This window comes from Balaenoptera ricei, chromosome 2 (assembly GCF_028023285.1).
Source record: "Balaenoptera ricei isolate mBalRic1 chromosome 2, mBalRic1.hap2, whole genome shotgun sequence".
Taxonomy (NCBI): domain Eukaryota; kingdom Metazoa; phylum Chordata; class Mammalia; order Artiodactyla; family Balaenopteridae; genus Balaenoptera; species Balaenoptera ricei.
Genome location: NC_082640.1, coordinates 73,558,199 through 73,580,981, shown reverse-complemented (window position 1 = coordinate 73,580,981; position 22,783 = coordinate 73,558,199). Strand labels below are relative to the sequence as shown.

General features: G+C 41.8%; 1 protein-coding gene across 6 annotated transcripts in view; it reads left to right on the top strand.

Moving 5' to 3' along the window:
• TLN2 (talin 2) overlaps positions 1 to 22,783 on the top strand; it is a 448,826-nt gene that overhangs the window by 415,598 nt on the left and 10,445 nt on the right. For all 6 annotated transcript variants that reach the window (XM_059913125.1, XM_059913126.1, XM_059913128.1 and 3 more), the window contains 2 exons: positions 11,076 to 11,181; positions 12,059 to 12,183. In XM_059913125.1, coding sequence (XP_059769108.1) covers positions 11,076 to 11,181; positions 12,059 to 12,183 — 231 coding nt within the window. The remainder of the gene's footprint in view (positions 1 to 11,075; positions 11,182 to 12,058; positions 12,184 to 22,783) is intronic.

Genomic DNA, 22,783 nt, shown 5'->3' with positions numbered 1-22,783 from the left:
GGTGCAGGGCTGCGGCAGGAGAGCCCTCCTAGCTTGCCAAGTGGGGGCTGTCCCCCAGCACCCATTTTTCCTCGTCTCTGTCTCTCATGCTTTGGTCCTCATCTTGTTCATTTGATACTGGCATCCTCCTATTACTCCCATGAAGGATCCTCACCTCGCCCCTTTTGTCCGGTTCCATTTCTTGGTTAAACCGTATTTTTTCCCCGCTCCTGTGTTTGTACCTGTGGCGCCAGTGTTGGTAGGTGCAGGCCCCTGCACACATTGGCTCTTGGTGAGCCATTTAACGAGAATGTCACTGCATCGGGGTCCACTTGCAGCGGCGCCAGATCCCCAAGCTGGGATGGAAAGGAGGCAGCAGCCTTCAAGGCGTAGGGTGGAGTGAAGATCTCGGGTTTCCCTCCTCCGCACAAAGGCAGCTTAGACCAGGGAGAGGAGTTCTGTCTTCATGAGGAAGGGCAGGTGCCAGCACTTGTCTTGAGAACCTTCTCCCAGGGGAGAAGGAAGAGGGAACCCTCAGAGGGTCCCCTTCTTGACCTCAAGCCACCTTTAGCCCCTCTCCCAGTATCTGGGAGCGAGGTGCTGCATCCACCAAAGCACTTCCTCTCTCCTCCTCCATTCCTCTCCATGCCCACCCCATGCTGGTGAGCAGAAGAAGACAAGGCCTCCCGAAGGGGTCGTGGTGGGTGGGTGGCCTCTTTGCCCCAAAAGAAGCTGAGGTGCCCAGAGCCTCCGTGGGAAGGCCTTGGAGCCATTCCCAGGATACACACTCAGAGACCCCAGCTTTACAGCCACTTAATTACTGTGCCAGGCATCAGCCCTAGTGATAATCAGTAGGTTCTTCTGGAACAGGAAGAAGGGCACATACCACAGGGAGACCCCACATCATGTGTGATTTGGGAGGTTTCCTGTGGGACCGGAGGTTGCCAACAGGGGAGCTACCACTCCCGTCTTTTCCTGGACCCAACAAGAGCCATTGCACTTTACAGCCAGGTGTGCTTCCCTGATGCATTTTCCGTTATGAGTTCTTCCTGGTATTTACTAAAGAAACAGGGCTCTGAAGTCTTGTGTGTTTGCAGACCGAATTTGGTTGATTGTGTGGTGGTTGACGTGTCTGTTAAACGCCTGCCACCTGAATTTCCTTTCATCTTCCTCTACAGTTATTGTCACTGTAACTCGTAATTATGGCAATAATATAAATATCCTGTTTCTCCATAGCTGTTTTGAGACTTACGGTGTGAAAAATGCTGGTGCTAAAACGCAATCGTTAATAGGAAGAAAAGCTAAATGACATGAAAACTTTTATGCAGCATCCAGAATTTGTCTCATCTTTTACAAGAAAGAGGTTTTTCCCTCTTTATGGTGACAAGTGCTGATGGTTCATCCGAGTAGATAAGAATGAAATCGCATCAAGTATTTGTTCATATTTTTATTCTTGTCTCTTTAGAGACCTACACATATTCTTTGAAGGGTATTTTCCAATAAAAATATAGGAAGGAAACATCCAGGGGGGATTATCATAAACATGAAAAAATACCAGTTCCTAACTGAAAATGGTAGAACCTCTGTGACAGTGTTCTGTCCCCTAAGCTGCAGACATTAGCAGTTTCCTTGGGCCTGCAGCTGAAAATAAGCTCACTCCTTCTCCAAAGCAGACTTCAAAGAAATCTGGACTAACATGAGGCTAAATACGAGGAAGATTGTTCCACATGAGAGGACCATGAGCCATAAGACCACTTAAGACAGAGCTGGTAGAGACCCAAGAAGAAATTAGGGAAATGGAGATGCACGAATACGGAAAACTAGTGTTCACTTCTGAGGGAACTTTGACAGAATCAGAAAACGAAAGCCAAATTGACAATTTAGAGAAGACATCAGAGTTATGTGGAAATTACTTTTAGGGTAGAGGGAAAGAATACTAAGATTAGCTATTTGAGGGTGGTGAATAAAAAAGCAGTTAAAGCTAGAGATTTTCACACACACACGTGCACGCACACACACACACACACACACACACACACAGAGTATGCCCCATTCTGCCCTCCTCCTCATTCACTGATCTTTACGCACATCATCAGATGACCACAGTACCTCCATCCTGAAAAGAAAGTCAGCCGACATTGGAACTGTAACAGGAGATCTTAGGATGGTCCTCCTGGGTCATTGTAAAGCTGACTTCTCTTTTTAGTTGACCAAAGAGAATTAGTAAGATTTCTGAAAGCTGAAGAAAGGCCAGATAATTGTCCAATTTTTACAAAAGGGGAAAGAGGAAAGTAGAAATTAAGGTTTGGAGGAAGTGTCCAGCAATTTAGAGGAATAAATTGAGGTCACTTTCAGGTGGTCCAGGGAGGTTTAGCCATCTTCTTTAGGGGCTGCTTTTCTTAAATTTAGACACATGAAAACGTGGGGGAAAGTATGCTGCTTTAGCCTTGTTCAGGTCAAATATCCTAGAGCCAAGGATTCTTCACCTTTTTTGGCTGGTTTGTATATTTTAGTTTTACTTTAGAAAAAATCTTAAAACAGAAAACCATATCAGCATTTCTGTGTCTACCATCTATAATTAACTAATTTTGTTAAATAATATTTTGTCTTATTTGGTTCAGATCCTTATTTTGTAAGAAATCTCTCAATAATAATTAATTTTGTATCCTTTGCCAATACCATCCTCCTTTTTTCTCTGTCTAGGCAGAAATAACTATCATGATTTCAGCTTTCTTAACCTTTCGTGGATCTTGGGCCCCCTTGAGCTAGCTAAAAGCCCACTTCCTGCCTCACCCTACCCTCATCAGAGACACATCAGCACGTAAACACAAATGTCCCTTAAACTGTGAAGAGGGTTCCCAGACCCCTAGCTGGATACTTTGGGAATTTAGAAACTCCAAATCGAGAACCCCTCCTTGGGGATTTTTTTTTTTTTTTTTTTTTTAGAATCCAGTTATCAGTCTACAAACAATGGGATCTAATTTAGGCAGAACCCCATCCTTGCTGCCCTGGGAGCTGCTTTATGAAGCTTTAGAAGTGCCCGTTTGAGCAATGTTGGCCTTCTGCATTTGCTGTTGGCTGGTTTGTCATATGGAGGATTTCTATTGCAGGATGAGAGGCAGTCACTTGGCCTCTGCAGGAACCACAGGTCGATATTGCTGCTTACCCACAATATGAGGTCTTTGACGGGGTTAAAATTACCGTCGCTTCCGCTAGCAGCACTTTAATTTCATTCTATCTGTTGCCTGCTACGAGAAATCATGTTGACGTAATTGCAGAATAAAAATAGAACTCCTTTGCTCCTGCCTTATTTAAATAGGGTGTTTTGCCATAGGGCCGTTCCCTTTCTTAGAGCCAGAGTGTATACAGAAGTGGTTTTCTCCCTCCATCAAGGCTCATGCAGCTCAATATCAACAAAACAAACAACCCAATCCACAAATGGGCAGAAGACCTAAATAGACATTTCTCCAAAGAATATATACAGATCGCCAACAAACACATGAAAGGATGCTCAACATCATTAATCATTAGAGAAATGCAAATCAAAACTACTATGAGGTATCACCTCACACCCGTCAGAATGGCCATCATCAAAAAATCTACAAACAATAAATGCTGGAGAGGGTGTGGAGAAAAGGGAACCCTCTTGCACTGTTGGTGGGAATGTAAATTGGTACAGCCACTATGTAGAACAGTGTGGAGGTTCCTTAAAAAACTAAACATAGAACTACCATACGACCCAGCAATCCCACTACTGGGCATATACCCTGAGAAAACCATAATTCAAAAAGAGTCACGTACCACAATGTTCATTGCAGCTCTATTTACAATAGCCAGGACATGGAAGCAACCTAAGTGTCCATCATCGGATGAATGGATAAAGAAGATGTGGCACATATATACAATGGAATATTACTCAGCCATAAAAAAAATGAAATTGAGTTATTTGTAGTGAGGTGAATGGACCTAGAGTCTGTCATACAGAGTGAAGTAAGTCAGAAAGAGAAAAACAAATACCATATGCTAACACACATATATGGAATCTAAAAAAAAAAAAAAAAAAAGTGGTTCTGAAGAACCTAGGGGCAGGACAGGAATAAAGATGCAGACATAGAGAATGGACTTGAGGACACGGAGAGGGGGAAGGGTAAGCTGGGACAAAGTGAGAGACTGGCATAGACTTACATATACGACCAAAGGTAAAATAGATAGCTAGTGGGAAGCAGCCGCATGGCACAGGGAGATCAGCAGCTCGGTGCTTTGTGACCACCTAGAGGGGTGGGATAGGGAGGGTGGGAGCGAGACACAAGAGGGAGGGGATATGGGGATATATGTATACATACAGCTGCTTCACTTTGTTATACAGCAGAAACTAACACACCATTGTAATGCAATTATACTCCAATAAAGATGTTAAAATAAATAATTAAATTAAATTTTAAAAAAATAAAGACAGAAGTCTTTTCACCACTCCCCTTTGATGATTTCAGTGAATCTCCCTACCACACCCTTAACTTTTGTTTCAGCTTTATTGAGGCATAACTAACATACAATGAACACATATTTGAAGTGTACAATTTGAGTAGTGATAATCTGAATACGTCTGTGAAAGCATCACCACAATCAAAACGATGAATATATCCGTTATTCTTCAAAATTTCCAAACAACCACTAGTCTGCTTTTTGTTATTACAGATTTGTTTGCATTTTCCAGACTTTTATATAAAAGCAGTCATCAGGCGTGTACTCTCCTTTGTCTGGCTTTTTTCACTCAGCATCAGTATTTTCAATTCCATCCACATTGTTATGTGTACCAATAATTTGTCCCCTTTTCTTGTTAAGTAGTATTCCATCATATGGATATGTCATAATTGTTAATCAGAACACCTGTTGATGGATATTTGGGTTGTTTCCAGGTTTGATTATTATAAATAAATCTGCTAAGAACATCCTATATAGAAGTTTTTCTGCCTGTATGATTTCATTTCTCTTGGATAAATACCTAGAAGTAGAATATTTATATCATAAGGTGGGTATATTTTTAACTTCTTAGGAAACTACTAAATTCTTTTTTAAAGTGGTTATTTCCACCAGCTGTATATGAGAGTTCCAATTTCTCCATGTCCTTGTTAGCACTTAGAATGGTCAGTGTTTTTAATTTTAGCCATTCTAGTGGGTATGTGGTGGTATCTTAAATTCCATCAAGGGTTAGAAGGCATTTTGTGACCAATTTGTCCACGACACTAGGAATACTCATTCCCAGGTCAGGCGAGGATTTCAGTGATAGGCCACTCAAAGTGCTAATACTGGACCAGACCCTGTTAATAATAACCAAAAGTGTCTGGACCATCTGTCTTACTAGTCTGTTATGGTCCAGGAAATGGTTGCTTCTTCCCATTTCTAGAGTTATGCATTGATCTTACGGAACTATATATTTGGTCAATCATTTCAAGTCACCTAATCGTCATCAATTTTATCTGAGGCTCAGTCACACATTTGGTAATGCAAGAAACAATAATCTTGTAAAATAGGCAGAATACAAGTAATATAACTGGTAACATTAACAAGGTCATAAGTAGGTATTTAAGCTGAGAACTTCCACTAGGTGCGGCCCAGTATAGTATCTGCCCAGATCATGTAAACAGTCTATTCTGCACCAATCGCTGTCTTGAAGGAAATCATATATTGATATTGTACATAAAGTTCACCAAAGATTTCTACGTGTAAAGGTGAGTGGTGGGTCATCGTGACCCCTTGCAGGATTGAGAAAGGAATGTTATCTTCTAAGGAGTTACGTGGCTGGTGTCAGAAGAAGAAAAATTGATCTTTAAGATTGAGCAGGTATTTCTGCTATTGGGGAGGTCTGTTAACACGTAATGCAGATGCACAAGGCACACTAGAGGGGAGGGAGGAGGCCAAAGGGCAGAGAAAAAGTTTTATGTTTAAATTGTTCTTGTCTTGCCTTAAAATGTGAATTTTTATTTCATCAGTCAGATATATTTTCTGCAGATAGTTTCTCTTAGGGTGTCACCTGTATTTTCATTTTCATAACAGTGTCTGGCGGGGGGAGACAAATGTATATTAAAAAAGAAAGAAAATGACAGCAAGGCAGAGAGTTGAGAAAACAAAAAAGTGCAGATAGAACTTGGATAAAAATGAAAGTAAAATGAAAATATGTCTTACATATAAAATATTAAACATTTAGGATGAACTGAATGTTTGCAAAGGTTATCGAATTATTTTCAGGATTATACCCCAGTGTGGGGAAGAAAATAATCTTCCCTCTACTCTTCTGAGTTCTTGCCGGAGACCTCATGTAATAAGACAGATTAACAAGAGAACAACAAAAGTTTATTCACATGGTGTACCTCGTGGATAAATGGAAGATACCCAGGGGAAAAATGAGCAATTCCCAAGGTAGCCTAAGCCACCCACTTAAATACCACTTTCAGGCAAAGAAAAGAAAGGTGTATGTGGTGGGAGGAGGCTGGTTACAGGAGGTGGCCAGGAAAAGCAGGGTTAACTAGGGTAAGGTGGTTAGCAGGTTTTAGTCAGAGCCTTCATCATGGATAAGATTCTCTTGTGATTTTCACTCAGCCTTCTCTTACTGGTACAGAGAGGGAGACACCCTTACAAATGGAGATTTCTTTTATAAATGTAAATTACCCTTTCAAAAGAGTAACTTCCCTGTTTTCAGAGCACCCCCGTGTCTGATTTTTCTCAAAATAATCAACTCAAAGCAATCTGTATGCCAAAGAGGCATATTCTGGGGTGACATACTTTGCTACCCTTCACCAGCTTCCTTCTTTGTCTTTCATTTGCCTGCCTGATTGATTCTCTTCTTGTTAACAACCTTATTGAGACATAATTGGCATATGGCAAAATTTACCCAGTTAAGGCATACAGTTTCTTGGTTTTCACTATATTTAGAGTTGTACATCTATCACCATAATAATAATTTTAGAACATTTTTGTCAACCCAGAAAGAAACCTCATGCCCTTTAGCAGTCACTCCTCATTCCCTTCATCCCCACTCCTAGCCCAAGGCAAACACTAATCTTTTTCTTGTCTCTGTAGATTGCCGATTCTGGACATTACATGGAAACAGAATCATATAGCATGTGGTCTTTTGTAATTGGCTTCTTTCACTTAGCATAATGTTTTTAAAGTTCTAAGACATAAACTTTCAAATTCCTGCTTTTTTTTTTTAATTAATTTTTATTGGAGTACAGTTCCTTTACATGTTGTATTAGTTTCTACTGTACAGCAAAGTGAATCAGCTATATGTATACATATATCCCCTCTTTTTTTGATTTCCTTCCCATTTAGGTCACCACAGAGCACTGAGTTCCCTGTGTTATACAGTAGATTCTCATTAGTTATCTATTTTATACATAGTATTAATAGTGTATATATGTCAATCCCAGTCTCCCAGTTCATCCCACCCCCCTTCCCCCCTTGGTGTCCATACGTTTGTTATCTACGTCTGTGTCTCTATTTCTGCTTTGCAAATAAGATCATCTATACCATTTTTCTAGATTCCACATATATGCGTTAATATACGATATTTGTTTTTCTCTTTCTGACTTCACTGTATGAAAGTCTCTAGGTCCATCCACGTCTCTATAAATGATGCAATTTCATTCCTTTCTATGGCTGAGTAATATTCCATTGTATGTGTGTACCACATCTTCTTTATTCATTCCTCCGTTGATGGGCATTTAGGTTGCTTCCATGTCCTGGCTATTGTAAATAGTGCTGCAATGAACAGTGGGGTGCATGTGTCTTTTTGAATTATGGTTTTCTCTGGATATATGCCCAGTAGTGGGATTGCTGGCTTTTTAAAGTTTTAAAGCCTAATTTATGTGTTTTGTCCCCTATTTAAGAAGCTAAGATCACAAAGGTTATTCTCCTGTATTTTCTTCTACACAGTTTTAATTCTTACATTCAGGTTTATACTCCATTTCTAGTTCATCTATGCATATGGTGAGAAAAGGGTCAGGTTTATTTTCTTACCTATGGCTATCCAATTGTTCCAGCATCATTTGTTGAAAAAATTGTCCTCATTGAATTAAAGGTGCTTTAGCACCTTTAATGAAAATCAGTTGACTATATGTGTGAATCTAGTTCTGGACTCTTTTCTGCCCCACTGATCTGTATGTCTATGTACCAAGATCATATTGTCTTGATCACTACTATAACTTTATAATGAGTCTTGAAATCAAGTATTCTAAAACTTACAGCTTTGTTCTTTTTCAAAATGGTTTAGCTATTCTAGGTCCTTTGTATTTTATATACATTTTAGAATCATCTTGTCAATATCTTAAAAAAAAAAAAAGCTTATTGGGATTTTGACTGGGATCGTGGGGAGAGTTGGGAATAATTGATCTTAATAGTCTTCTAATCCAAGAATATGGTATATCTCTCCATTTATTTAGGTCTTCTTTAATATTTTCAACAACATTTGTAGTTTTTAGCATCCACACCTTGCACATCTGTTGTCAAATTTAACAGTATTTAACTTAACAGGTATTTCATGATTTTTTATGCTACTATAAATGGTATTGCTTTTTTCAAAATTTTCAATTTTTTACTGCTTATAGAAGTATAATTGATGTTTGTATATTGACCTTATATCCTATGACCTTGCTTAACTCATTTATTCTAGCTTTTTTCCCTTTTTTTTTTTAAACAAATGCCTTAGAAATTTCTACATAGGCATTCATGCTATTTATGAACAAAGACAATTTTACTTCTCCCTTTCCATCTGCGTGCCATTTATTTCTTTTTCTTGCCTTGCTGCACTGGCCAGGAATTCTAGTACAGTACTGATGGAAGCGTGAGGACGAATATCCTTACCTTATTCTTGGTCTTAGGGGAAAACACGCAGTCTTGCACCATTTACTATGAGTCTCCCCATCATACCTTTAACTCCTTGCTTATTCACGTTGTGTTGACCACTGCAGAAAAAGCAAATAGCAAAGCCTGTGGACTACTTTGCTCTTTAGTCCCTGAGCCATAGCCATTATTCACCTAGTGGCCTTACAGCATGTATTGTTTCAGACAAATACAGTACAAGCCTTTTACAATTAAGTAGTGGCAAATGCCCATTTGATCTAGAGCAATGGTTTACAACGTTGGCTGCAAATGAGAACCACCTGGAGAACTTTTAGAAATTCTGGTGCCCAGGCCGTACATCAGACCAATTCCATCAGTAGTCCTGATGGAAATGTATACTATATTAAATTATATATTAATTTATACAATTTTACCACAGCTCTATAATGAAAGGACTGTTTGTTGTGCTCATTTAATAGATAAGTAAACTGAGGCTTAGAAAGAAGATAAGTAACTGGACCACAGTTACTGAGGTACATTGACTCTAGAACCTACCCTTAATTCAGTTGCCTGCCAACTGGCTGTGTTAAAAAAGTAAAAGGCATCTAACCCCTCCCCTCCACCTCTCCATGGTTCTGGTGATCTTCTGGAACTAGTCTAGGATGCCATCATATTAGGACTTGTCTCCAGTAGTGTGTTAGTCTGTTATTCATTCATTCATTTGTTCACTCATTCACTGGTTTGTACTGAGTTAATATCTGCATGGTGCTATGTGTAGATAGGTCCTAGGGTGAGGGAATGAGAATAACAGAGCAGCTGAGCTCAGAACAGTAGCAAATATAAAATTTAGAAGATTGCAAGAGGAAAGAGGGTAGGGAATAGATGCCTGGGAAGTGGTTGCTCAAGAATCTTTGACTAATCAGTTCAAGTGTGTAACATAATGTCTTCTATGCACTGGTGTGTCTGGGGCTGGTGAATGTGTAACCGCATTAACTCCCCCAACCCCAGATTTTTTTTTTTACCAAGCTTCTTTTAAAGTTCTCTTATAGTTTTGGGGTGCAAAAGACATCTTTTCCAGACTCTTGAGAAAGAGTATGATACCTGGCCAGGTGAAAAGGGTATGGGACACCAAGAAGGGAATTAACATTTAATGAATGCCTACTGTGTTCCAGGCATTGTGCAAGATACTTCTCGTGGGTTATTCCATTTGATGTTTATGCCACTCCTGAGGAGTAGGCATTATCCCAGTTTTACAGATGAGAAAACAGGTCCTGAGAGGTTCAGTAATCTGCCCATTGTTCACAAACCAGGAGCAGGTGAAGCTAGGTTTGAAACCCAGGTTTGTCCAATACCAAAGCCCAGGCCTTGTCTGCTGCTCAGAACTGTCCATAGAGAGACAGCAGTGGTGCTTTCCTCCTGAATGTCTTAGCATTTCTAAATCTCAAGATGACCCCTCTGAAGCATGGGTAAGAGATGCAGAAAAGAATATTGAAAGAAGAATTTCAAGATTAGGGAGGAACAAGGTGGTGTAAGTCAGATGTAAATCCACGGTGGAAGATGGTAGGGAGCTCTCATCCATTTCATAATTCCATTCTTGAATGAATTTGAGAAGAAATCAGCTGAGGATGTCCTTTAAATTGGATTAGGGGTAGATTTTTAGTATCTTTTTTAACACCAGAAAAATAGCAAAAAACAAACTTAAAACCCCTTTAAACTAAGTTTAAAAGAAGGAAAGTCCATAGGACTTCTCCCAGGAGAGCTTGCAGTCAAAACCCTGGAAATGGATTGTCCTTTGAGGAACAGCCCTTCTCTGAGAGATTTTTGTCTCCAAGACCCCACCTGAGTCACACTTTTCTTCTGGCCCCATATTTGCTTTGTCACAAACACCAGCTGACCTGCAGCCTTGGGCATTCATATTCACTCAGAGCATTCTTACATTTTGGGTAATTTCCGTGTGCGTATGTTTGTTTTAGGTACAAACAAAAGAACAAATAAGAATTTCATCTCCCTTGTGATCTTAGGGGAGTATGTCAGAAAGACCTTAGGAAAACTCCTGGTTCCCAACTTTTCATTTCTCACGTGAGGAAACTGAAGGCCAGTGAGTCTTATGTGCTTTCCCCTAAATTTCTGAAGTCACTTGGTGACAGAGTTGCAACTTCAAATCAGGATGTCCAGCTCTGCATCCACCAGCAAGAGTGGGCTTCCTGTCACAATGGCTGCCATCTTCCTTATGTGTTTGACTTGTTCTTCACCCATAGATTCTTCAGAAACCAACCCCAGAACTCAAGCACCAGCTAGCTGCTTTCTCCAAGCGCGTGGCCGGTGCCGTGACCGAGCTCATCCAGGCAGCGGAGGCCATGAAAGGTAGGCTGGATTCGCTCGTGTCGTCCTGTGGGGCAGTCTAGACAGCAAACTGAGCAGAGAGGATGGGCAGCCTACACAGGCCCTCTCTTGGCAAATGCAGCCAAAAGGAATACAGCGAGGAATTTTTTTTAAGAAGCAAACGGGAGTAGGATTAGACTTAAAAAGTAATATTCTCCTGAGACAAGTCTTTTCTCCAGTCTTTGTATTAAGTGCTTCAACTTAAATGTCGTGATCCATCTACAACCGCTCACTTCTCTTTTAAGGGTCTTGCCATCCATTTTTATCTGCATTTTCCTTCATCAGAATATTTATTCTCATTTAAATAATACACTTGATGTTTAGAAACGGTGCTATCTGGGCAGTATATTGTTTGCACACCCCTTCGTGGTTATGAAGAAGCAATCAACTCACCCAGGAGGGGTTTTCTTACCAATTTCCCTTTGTTTGCATTTGAGGGGAATGGCTATTCCTCCTGAGTTCCCAGGAGAAAAGAATGACAAATCTCTGTTCTCAGCATAGTCTCAAGTCTCCTGAGGATGCTTACTTGCATTCATGAACTTTAAGTTACAAGTCAGAGTAAAACTCAAGCAGGCCTTGGTCAATGAGATCTCGATTTTTGAAACTATCATTGGTGACTGACCCTGTGGTAGGACTGTCTATACAACTGATGGAGAAAATCAGGATCAGACAGGCACTCCCCACCCCGACCCCTGCACCCAGCTGATGTTAGTGACAGCTGGAGAAAAGATCCCTTAGGGCAATGCAGCTAGTCAGCTTATGGAGCATTCCTGCATGCAAATCCTGATATTGTTTGTAATTAAGTCACTGCCCTGAGGTCTGCAGCTACCAAGAATGACCCTCTTTGGACTGCTTTTAGGAACAGAGTGGGTGGATCCAGAAGACCCAACCGTCATTGCAGAAACAGAATTACTGGGGGCTGCAGCATCCATTGAGGCTGCTGCTAAGAAGTTAGAGCAACTGAAGCCGAGAGCAAAACCAAAAGTGAGTGTCCACGTGTGGCTGCTTGTCTGATGTCAGTAGGTCTCCCGGTGGATGGCTGTGAAATGGAGCCAGATGGGCTGCAGGGAGCTCGTCTCCCTCCCTGTGGTTGGACTAGCAAGCTGCAAACCTGTTCTACCTGCCCAGCACCTTTTTACAGGGTATGGAAAAAAACCCAAGGGTGGGTCTTTCAGGTTAACCATCCCAAGAAATACCTTTGGGTATCCAGAGGAAGAATCCCGGCATTTACAATCTTGACTTCGTTCCACTATTACATAAAGCAGGTGTTGGATGTTTTCTATAGAAAGTCCCTGTTGCTGAATGTGAGATTGTCACCCTCTAATTTTCTGGTTTCCATAATGCTTTTTTACCAGAAATAGCAATGCTGGGTCTCTCCTTTTCTTAAAATCAATAGAGAGTAGTGTGAACCTCAAAAGTGGACCCGGTAACAGATTTTTTCAGTATATGCTGGAGACTGTGGTTGGCTGGTGTGTTTTCTCCATCTATGTTTGTCATCTAGATAAATGTTGAGAACTTAGTTACTAAGATCGTAAGTATGTGTTAAGAGAAAGTCATTTAAAAGAAAGAGATACTTTAAGTAAGGACAGTAGAGAGGACAATTATTACCAAAAAGAATGGTGCCCTGGTGCTGTCCAGGGGGCAGAGCCCAGCCCTGTAAAGAAGCCAGTCCCCCTGCCCCCATGGCTGTCTTCAGTGGGAAGATGGTAGAACCAGAGGAGGCCTCTTTATCTTTCTATTCAAGCAAGTCCCTACTGGTTCCTGTAACCTCACCTCCCTTCCAAGGATCCAGATACCTTAGGAATTAAAATCTGGCTCTTCTCTTCAAAAAAAAAGAAGTTGGATCTCCCAGTTTAGGTGCCTAAAATTCTACCTTTTTTAAAAAAAAAAAAAAAACCTAAGGCTGAAACTTGAGTACTGGAATATACCAAAGCACTCAAAAGCAGTGCCCGGGCTGATGCTGTATGTAAAATAGACATGGACATATAGTGAATCTGTTAGACTTGCAGACATTCTCAAAACCATGGAATTCTTAGAGCCAATCTCCTAATAGTCACTCTAGATTTGATAAAGGGATTTTTAGAATTTCTCATCAAGATGTAATTTAAGATTTTTGGCTTCTGATTTTTGAGTTTGCCAGGGTCCTCTTTACTGGCCTTAACCTGAGGGTCTTAGGTGGTCTAAGTTTGTCCAAGTTTTTCTCAGCAAACTTCAGAGCTAAGTGTAGGTGTAAGGGCAACTCCATTTTCTAGACTTGGCTTTATTTCTGCTTTATAAAAATAAGTTAATCATGAGTAAAAAATACTTTCAGCTAAGAAGTGGCAGCCATTGACTGAGATTTAGAGGCCTTAAACTTAATTAGTTTTTCCTTTTCCTTATCTGATTCACCACATACTTTCCTCTCTCCGGAAAGCTCTGTCTGCTAGTGCTGGGGCCATGTCAGTTGATGCACTTTCTCCTGGAGAAGTAGCTTGGCGCTAATTCACGTTGACCCTTCACCATACTCTAAGAGCTGCAGTCCCAATCCCTTTCCCATTGTCTTTTGCAAGACCCTTCTGAGCTCTTGTGTATCCCTGAATTCTGGCTTCCCCCTGTCCAGCTATTGATTTATCTCATGATTCTTGATCTGAAAAACAGTCATTAGAGTTCCTATTCCATAGGATTGTTGATATAACAATTAAATGAGATAATCTAGGAACACAGTACCTGACATACCATAGACGTAGTAAGCGGTCAGCATATCACCATCACTGAAAATATGATTCTAGGACTTTTATCTACTACCTCCTAGGAGAATGCCTGAAATAAAAATTATTCCATAGATCCATGAGCTGATGGCCTTAGGAAAAAGAGGAAAAAAAGAAAAAATAAGGCTAAAAGCACATGTTGATTGAATGCCAAGCATGTGCTAGGCAATCTTCTAGGTGCTTTACATAGATTAACTCATCTGGTCCTTACAGCAAGTCCACGAGGAAGCATTGTTGGCGTCCTGCTCTAGGGATGCAGAATCAGAGGCAAATTACTTGCCAGAGTCAGATGGCCTTGACCGAGCTGGAAGCAGCATTGTTTGGGCTCTGGAGATGGCAGTTTCAGGCCATACCTCTGGGCCTACCCAGTGTCAGAAACTCTGGTGCAGTCCCACGGGGGAGGTTTCTGGTTTACCTGTGCCACTTGAGCCATTAATCCCACCTCTGGGAATCTGTCCTGAGGAGGAAATCCAGAGAGGAAGAAAGTTCTGTGTGCGTGAGAGGGTTGTTCCTTTCATCCTTGTTCACAGTAGCAAGAATTTGAGTGTCTGCTTGAAGGAAAAGTATGTAGCTACTCAAAATAATGGTTGATAGGACTGTGTAGCATGAAGAAGATGCTCCTGGCATAATATTAAGTGAAAACTAAAACAGGATGTGGAATCATGTACTCAGTATGATCACAGCTCTGTTAAAAGAAACACTTGTGAATGAAGGAGACAGATGGGGGATGTGCAAGAATGATGGTGAGATTGGAGTGATGGGAGGGTCTATGTTTTAAAATTTTGTAAGACAATGTTTTAAAAATAACAGCACTTAAAAAGTTTGTGATGACTGCCACCCTGGGCCAGTGGGCATTCCCTACGCTGCCCTAGGATCATCTAGCCTTTCTGTATATAGTGTGGGTTTTTACAGAAAGCCAAGGTCACAGTTGACATAACTGTTGAGTTGAGTCCCTTCCTTGGAGGTACCTACTCTAGGTCACTCCCATCTTCCTATTAGGAAGGGTACTTGGTCCTTCTAGAGTCTTTAGAATGATCTCTGAAGTTTTACTCTACCCAGTGACCAGAGGCTCCCACCACATGGCTTATGTTATCCATAAAACTGTTTTGAAGAAATCATCAACCTAAACCACGGCTTTTGTGCCTGTCTGGGAGTGCCATCTGCTCTGTAGTAATATCAACATGAAATAAAATATTGTTCTTGACTTCAAGAAGGAATTTTTCCCCAGTTTAAAAAAAGAAAAAATCCCAATCTAACATCAAAAATCAACCAGTCTTTTGGGATTAACCAGTTCTTCCCATTCCCTTCCAAAACTAAACTCAATCAATCACAAATCCTCAGGATTCTGTAAGGAAGCAATTGCTGTTTCACCTCTACCCCTGTAACTCACATACAAACCTGCAGGCACCCACTATCGGGTGAATATGCTTTGCTTCCATATCTGGGAAGCATTTGCACTGCTTTGAGGGAGTTTGGGAGATGAGCAATGTTTTTGTTTAAATTGTTTTGCTCACCACATTCTCAGGTTGCCTGTTTTAATAATAGAATGGTCTGGGGTTTATTGAAGATGGTTCCTGGTACATTCCCACCTCAGGCCCTTAACACGTAAGCACCTCTTTTTGCCTGGAATCTCCCAGACACAAATAACAAATTGGCATCGCTGAATCCACCGTTTGCTTGGGAAGATGGTGTAAAGGCAAAATGAGAATGTCGGTGAGCCCTGGTGCATGTGCCTATGATAATAATGATGGCGCCGTTTCCACACCTGCAGACACACTGTGCTCCACAGACAGGTAACAGAGGTGCCCCAATGGCGTCCCCCCCAACTCCCCCCCACCCCCCCGCGGCTGCAGCCTGCCATGCTGTGCCCATTCTCAGCTCAGTCAGACCTGGATGCCTTTCTGCAGGCCTCTGTGTGATATGTTTGATATATTAGGTTGTTATTTAATCCAACTATATATCAAACATATTCCTACAGTGTCTTGCCCTGTCTCCGGGGGTTCCTAATATAGCTTAGAAGGCAACAGGAAAGAATATGTTAGAATCACAAGTAGATTTAGAAGACGGAGTACTCATTACATTTCATTATGTTATATCCCATTTCTTCTTGTAGCATTTAAAACCTGTATCCGTACTGCTAGATTATTTTGTTTATTATAGAAACAAATCATAATTCTGGATGTTTCATAAGAGCTTGAGATATTATGTATAGTTTAGTTTTATGCAGTGATGAGTCCTTAAAGGATGTGCTCGGTGGGGAAAAAAAAAACCCATGTTTGTGATACGGGGTCAGGATTGTAACCTCCAAACACATCTGGATTTATATTTCATTTTAGTTCAGTTTTATCCTGATCTTCAATTTAGAGATTAGTAATTTTCATGATCAAGCTTTCAGCAAAAATTCAAGCACAAATCAACTATGTAATGTTGCTTTACACCCATAGTAACAAAATGTATAAACCAGATCAGCCAAACCAAATGTATGGATGGTGAGTCACTGGGTTTTATATAAACTTTGGAGGACTAAGTATATCTAATAATGATAACATAGTGTGGATTATACTCTGTCTGTTGAGTTTCCTGTTATAGGTTAACTTGTCAGTAGAGGTTGATAATATTTAGAATATGCCGACAATCAGAAAGTAATTCCACAGCCTAATTGGGTGCAACAGGAAGTTCAGGATTATGAAACATTTTTTTCTGGCACGTAACAGACTTCTTTAGTTGGCTTTGACCTTCTCCTCCTGGAAGAGCCTGTGAAGTATGTGTGAGTTCATTCTGATCTCTCTCAACAAAATACTTAGAGCACTGCTTTCTGAAAAGAGAAGTATTGTGCTAATGGCTCCGATTTGGGGAGCAAAGAGGAAGTGCTCTAGTAAAGGACACTCCTGAATATGCAAACAATAGCCCACGCAGGTAGTGAGCCAGTGGTGTGAACAGGCAGGTCAGGAAAGCTTCCCCTGTCTGGGGTCTAGGAGCCATCTCCACGCTGCTTGCAGGGACTGCCTAGTGACAGGTCAGAGCAGCAGGGAGGGGAAAATACAGTGTTGCAGTCCCAGCTTCCAGAGTTAGGAAGTGGAACCTGTCCCTGGGATCCTTCTCCACTGAGGAGAGAGCAGTGGCTGTGCACCAGCAGGAGCTCTTGCAGATGGTTTTCAAGATGCTGCCGCAATCAACTGTACCTTCACGCAGCTAGAGAACATTGTTTTAAGTCCAGTTAAAGTTGTTTGACCAAAACGACAAACTGTCATGGAAAAGCAACAGCAAGGTATTCTGAATAACGAAAAGCACAGTTTAAAAGGACCTGAACTTTGAGGCCCGTGCATTAAAATTGATATAGCTTTTTTTCGTACATCTTGCTGTTGACCAGCATGCTCTACTGATTATTGGGTGAAGGGGAAAAGACAACCAGATGTTCAGGGAGAAGGAGGATACAGCATTTTTTCTGTGGCCAAAGCGTGACATTGAGCTCATGTGCCACTGGCTGTTTCCAGGCCAGGAGACGTGAGGTGAGGGGAAGAGTGAGGGTGGGTGGGGCGTTCAGCCAGTGCGTGTTCCCACGTGACTCCCCGCCAGGTAAAGTAGTGGGTCTCCCAGAGCCTCCTCAGACACACACACAATTCATGTCACGTGAGTTTACAGTGTGGCAAATTTACCTGGTTAAATCTTTGAAAGAATTCTGTCATCTGTTCTTCATCCATGCTTCCTAGACAGACATTCAAGTGCCTTCATATTTATTTTTTTTTGAGAGTATGACGCATCTTTAAGAATTTTTCTATCAAACAGAAATAGCAATTAATAGATTCTGATAAAGGAGGAATGGATAAGATATTCATATATATCTGTAGAATAAACCTGGAATGACATAAAGAAAAAAAAACAGAAGTAGCAGTTAAAAGATTATCCCAGTGGTATTACTGTTCATTAAAAAATAAAGTGGTGGCGAGTGTGGGAAAACTTCCCCCAAGATACTAACCGTGCATGCTCACACCTTGTCCCTCAGACACTGCAGGAACATGCATTACTCCACGTCTGGAGGCAGAGGGTGGTCCCTCCCCAGGTTGCTGGCATTACCATTTGGCAGTGCTTTCTCTCTGTCACCTGCTTTGTCCGTTGACAGTTTCCTTGGAGTTTCCCCTGAGACCAGGCCAACCTAGGGGGAGCCAAGGCCAGCTGAACAGCTCTGGTCTCTTGGCAGTTCCAGTGGTTCTGAGAAGTTTCCCTTTTATTAGGACTAGTAAACATGGTGGTCCTAAAGACAGCCCACCCATGGGTCCTCTGGAAGAGAAGCTGACCAGGTTCGCAGACCGTTCAGGTCTTTGGGTACAGGGTAAGGTCTCCCCTCAGGCACCTCTCAACTCAGTATCAGCACCAAACTGGTAGCAGCCAAACTGGCTACAAACAAAGGAGAAACAGGGCTGCCTGTTCCACTCAGGCTTCCACCTGGCAGGAAAATGCTTCACTTGTGTTGTGGGAGTTCTCAGTGTTGGCCTCCTTTTTTTTTCCCGAAGGACATTTAAATTATATGCAAATGTTCACACTTAAAAAAAATTACACCCAAAGAATTTTTTTTTTTTAACTTCTGATGTGATAAGACCTTGTTTTGAATAGTAAGCATCCTACAAGGCTTTCAGTAACACAGGAAAAAGCATGATTCCTAACTGGAAAGACGGTGCCGTGAGTTGTAATCTGGTTTTTGTAGCCAGTTGTGAGAGAAACGACCATTGTGCTTATCAGTTCTCAGCAAGGCGGTCCCTCAAAGGAGCTTTTCAAGGAGGGAGGTGGAAATCAGGGCAGTGACCCTTTGGCCATCTCCTGTGGGTGCCTTTGGCTCCTTCACTGTCAAGTCCATCAGGGGAAGGGGCCACAGGGATGTAATTCACAAAGAAAAAGGCCAGAAAGAGGACCACAGATGGAAGTGTTCTTGCTCTGCTAGACGCATGCCCAGGGACCTGTCTGGGAGGATGGACCTGGTGGAGGCTGGGAAAGATACTGCAGGAAGGAGGCCAAAAGAGTGGGAGCAAAAGAAAAAGGACTCTGTGCTAATTTTAGTCCGTGCCTTCTTTAAAAAGGTTTCACCTGAAACCGTAACGTGTCAGCGCTAAAGGACCAGGAGGGTTGAGTTTGCTCTTGAAATTACAAACAGAAAATGTTTGTTTGATACCTGGAGAAGGGCAGCAAATTCCCCAAAGTCACATGGCGGAAAGGGCAGAGCAGGGACTGAAATCCAGTTGTCCATCTCCTGGTTGGGTGTCAAGGGAGTAGCTGGAAGCAGTACCGGCACTTGACACTTTATCTTTGATTTGTGTTTTTTATTTATATTGTAGGTTGTAGTCAGAAATGGCAGCTAGAATCTTTGTTAGAATTACGAGTGGAAAACAGGATTCAGGCAGAGAAACAGACTGAAAGTCTGAACAACAGTTTTTAAAACCACAAAAAATATATGTAGTAATAGAAAGAAAAATGAAATTAATTGCTAATAGTTACTGAGCATTTACTATGAGTCTGTTATGCTCTGTGTATATTAATAATTTATTTATAACAGCCCTATCGGATATGTAGGAGGGAAGGTAGTTTCAGTAAAGGAATGAATTGACACAAACATTAGGTTCTCAGAATGTTACCAAGTCCAGGCTCGTACTGCTCTGCCACATGACAGGCCAGTAAATTGAGAGATGAGGTGTTGGGGCGGGGAATAGTGACTTTATTTGGAAAGCCAGCGGACCAAGAAGAGGGTGGACTCGTGTCCCAAAGAACCATCTTCCCTGAGTTAGGATTCAGCCTCCTTTAATACTAAAAGAGGAGGGGGTGTGGTTGGCTGCTGCAAACTTCTTGGTTCCGGGATCCTTTGTTCTTGCAGCTGTCCACAGTAGGTCTGGTCACAATGTTCCTATAAACCTCCAACCAGACACATGTTATTCTCTGTTCTACAATGTTTTAATCTCTATATGAATGGAAAAGTGTTATACCTTTAAAGGTCAGAGCCTTGACAATGGGCTGGCCTGTATATTTCAGGCTATAGGCAACATTCTTGTAGCAAAAGCAATAGAATACAAAGGTTAAAGTAAAAGAAACAGATCCAATATGGAGTCAAGATTTGTCCCTATTACAAGAATCCCTGAAAGGCCAAAAGACAAAATAAAAATGAGGAAAGGCCTCCCCTTTTCTCTCCTCCTTTCCACCCTCCTTCCCACTCTCTATCAGCACAACAGGAGTCTCAAATGCTCTCCCGAGCGTGGGAAGCAGGCGGCCAGGGAGTCAGCCCAAAGTGTGGCCTTTCCCAAGAGGGATCTCGCCAGACCTCTAACTTTTTAAAAGAGGAGCTCTGGAGAAGATCACCAAACAAGAAAAACATCAGCAAAAGGGTGCTTAGACTTTTCTCAAAGCTACCGAAAAGACAAAGCTGGAGTCTGCTAGACAGTCCTGGAAGGACAATTACTGAGAGCTACAAGTGACCTGGCCAATAATCTTTTCTAGTGGAGGGGACCAGGGAAAGAGCATTGTACAGGGGATGAGAAGATGGATTCAGCTCTCAGAGGCTGCAGCTGACACCTTCATTAAGCAAGGCAGACTGTTAGTTTGCACATCTGTGACATTATTTTGTTAAGAGAGCCTCTTAGTAAAATGCTGCTGTGTTTTGCATCTGTATATGCATGAGTCAGTGTCAGAGACTATGAGTGCCAGTTGAGGGATACAGATAGAGCGTACAATTAACAACCCACAGCATTCCACAGGGCAGGAGCCAGTGCTTTGATGTGTGTGTCCAATCGTCCCCAGGAATCAGGAATGGAAAGTTACTGACGGGGACACTTACTCCATGCATCTCCCCTTCTCTTACTATGTAAATTGTCATCTGGCTGAACTCCGGTACTCAGAGACTCATCTTAAATGGATACATTCTCTCAACAAACCTTTATCACATGGGCTTCTCTACCTAACGTTGTGCTCCAGAGACATAAGTTGGATGAAACACAGTCCGTGCCCTGGAGGAGATTGCAGGCTGGTAGGATTCAGCTGACTGGTGTGTCTGTTCTCCTGAGTCCAGACCAGCACTTCCCCCATGGTAGCCCATACCACCTGCATCTTCCACTAGATCCTCAGTGATCTGAGCAAGGAAGGGCTGTCCATTCAGCAGCCCATTGAGTGAAAGCATTTCCTTACATTCAGATGCCGTGGTCTCCAGACTCTTCCCCAGGGTCCCCTTGCAGCAGCTCCAACTTACTGTTCTTCTCCTCAATCTCCCAGCTACAGTGGGGTTTGTTCTATTAACAATTCCTGCATTTTAATTGTGATCCTTTTATTCAGGGAAGTCCTTCAACGACCAAGCCAATTCCATTTCTCTCCTCTTTTGCACCGTGGTTAAGCACATGTCCTCCCTTCTCTCACTACCCTCACACCCCTCTCCCAGATTCCATCCTGTACGCTGGTGGGAGCTGAAGCCAATGGGAATTTGGACTGGGGTGCCGTGGCTTTTCACCAAGTCTCCTTGGCTTGGGGAGATCCCATTTTCTCAGGCTAGAAGTTGTATGGTATGAGGAAACATCAGCATTATGTCTAATTTCAGCAGGAGAGATAGAGTGGGCGTTTAGTCTTAATTGTAAACCTGGCCCACAGAAAGGTACCAGTCCTGCAGGTAGAAGGCAGATCTCATCATGGAACTCTGCCCAACTGCAGCATCTAAATGTTTGCCCTCCATCACAGTCGGCTTTATTAAGCCTTTTTCTTGGGAAACTCTCTCATACTTTTTAATCAGAGGAAATGTCTCTCAGAGATAAGGCTTCCTGCCATGCCCATTTTAAAGTCTAGAGATCTTATGGAAAGAAAAAGAAAAATTCATCAAAGGGCATTACAGCACTTGTCATTGCAGGAAAAATCTGTGGGTGTCAGAAGTATTTCCAAGTTGAGTATGTATTTCAAACATGTGTTTTAAAAAAAAAAACAAAACCCAGCCAGGGTAGCGAAAGACATGGGAGAGCCCTTTTCAATCAGTGCTAATGAGATATTCTTTCAGATCTATCCATGCTTAGAGTTAGCACTTAGTTTTTGGGAAATTCCATTTTTGTGCATTTTAAAATTTGGGAAATCAGAAACCTGCTGTGAAGTGGACTCAACCTTGGAACCCATAGCATAGCTGAGGCCCCCTGCACCTGCTGCAAGGGTCTGGGAGACATTGGGAGCCAACACGGGCCTCCGTTTCCTCATCTGCAAAATGAGGAGGAGCTCCCTTTGGACTCAGAAACTCTGTGATTTCCCCAGTGCCTTAATCTGTTATATGCTTGACTTTCTTTTGCAGAACGAATTTCCAGAAAAGCTCTTAATTCAAGGTCATTGAATCTACCTATCACAGCCCAATGCCATTTCTTGTGGCTTATGTATAACAGTTCCTTTTATGCCAGAGTGTCTTAAAATGAGTCGTTTTATGTTTCAGTGAACAAATTTTGTATTCCACCGCTATCAACAAGCTTCCCCACCCCATAATAAGGAATCCAAAATTAATCTATTGGAACGGAATCCATATCTATCCTAAATGCTCCTAGAGCAAGACTGTGTCAGAAATAGGAAAGAAATACTGCTTCTGTCTCAGAACATCTCAAATGCTGCTGTCATTCTTCAGATCCACTAGATGTGCACGGAAATGTTTTTCTGATAACATGGGTTATAAAAACAAAAGCAGGAATGGCCACATCTTGAACCAGGAGAGATGCCATAAAGAATAGGGAACTGGAAAAGCATTGTATCCGTGTATCCATCCTGTCTGATGGTTCATATGGGCCCATTAGTGAGCCGACTTTGAGCCTCCAGCATGAAGTCGTTCCTCACTGATGCCCAAAGTGGTG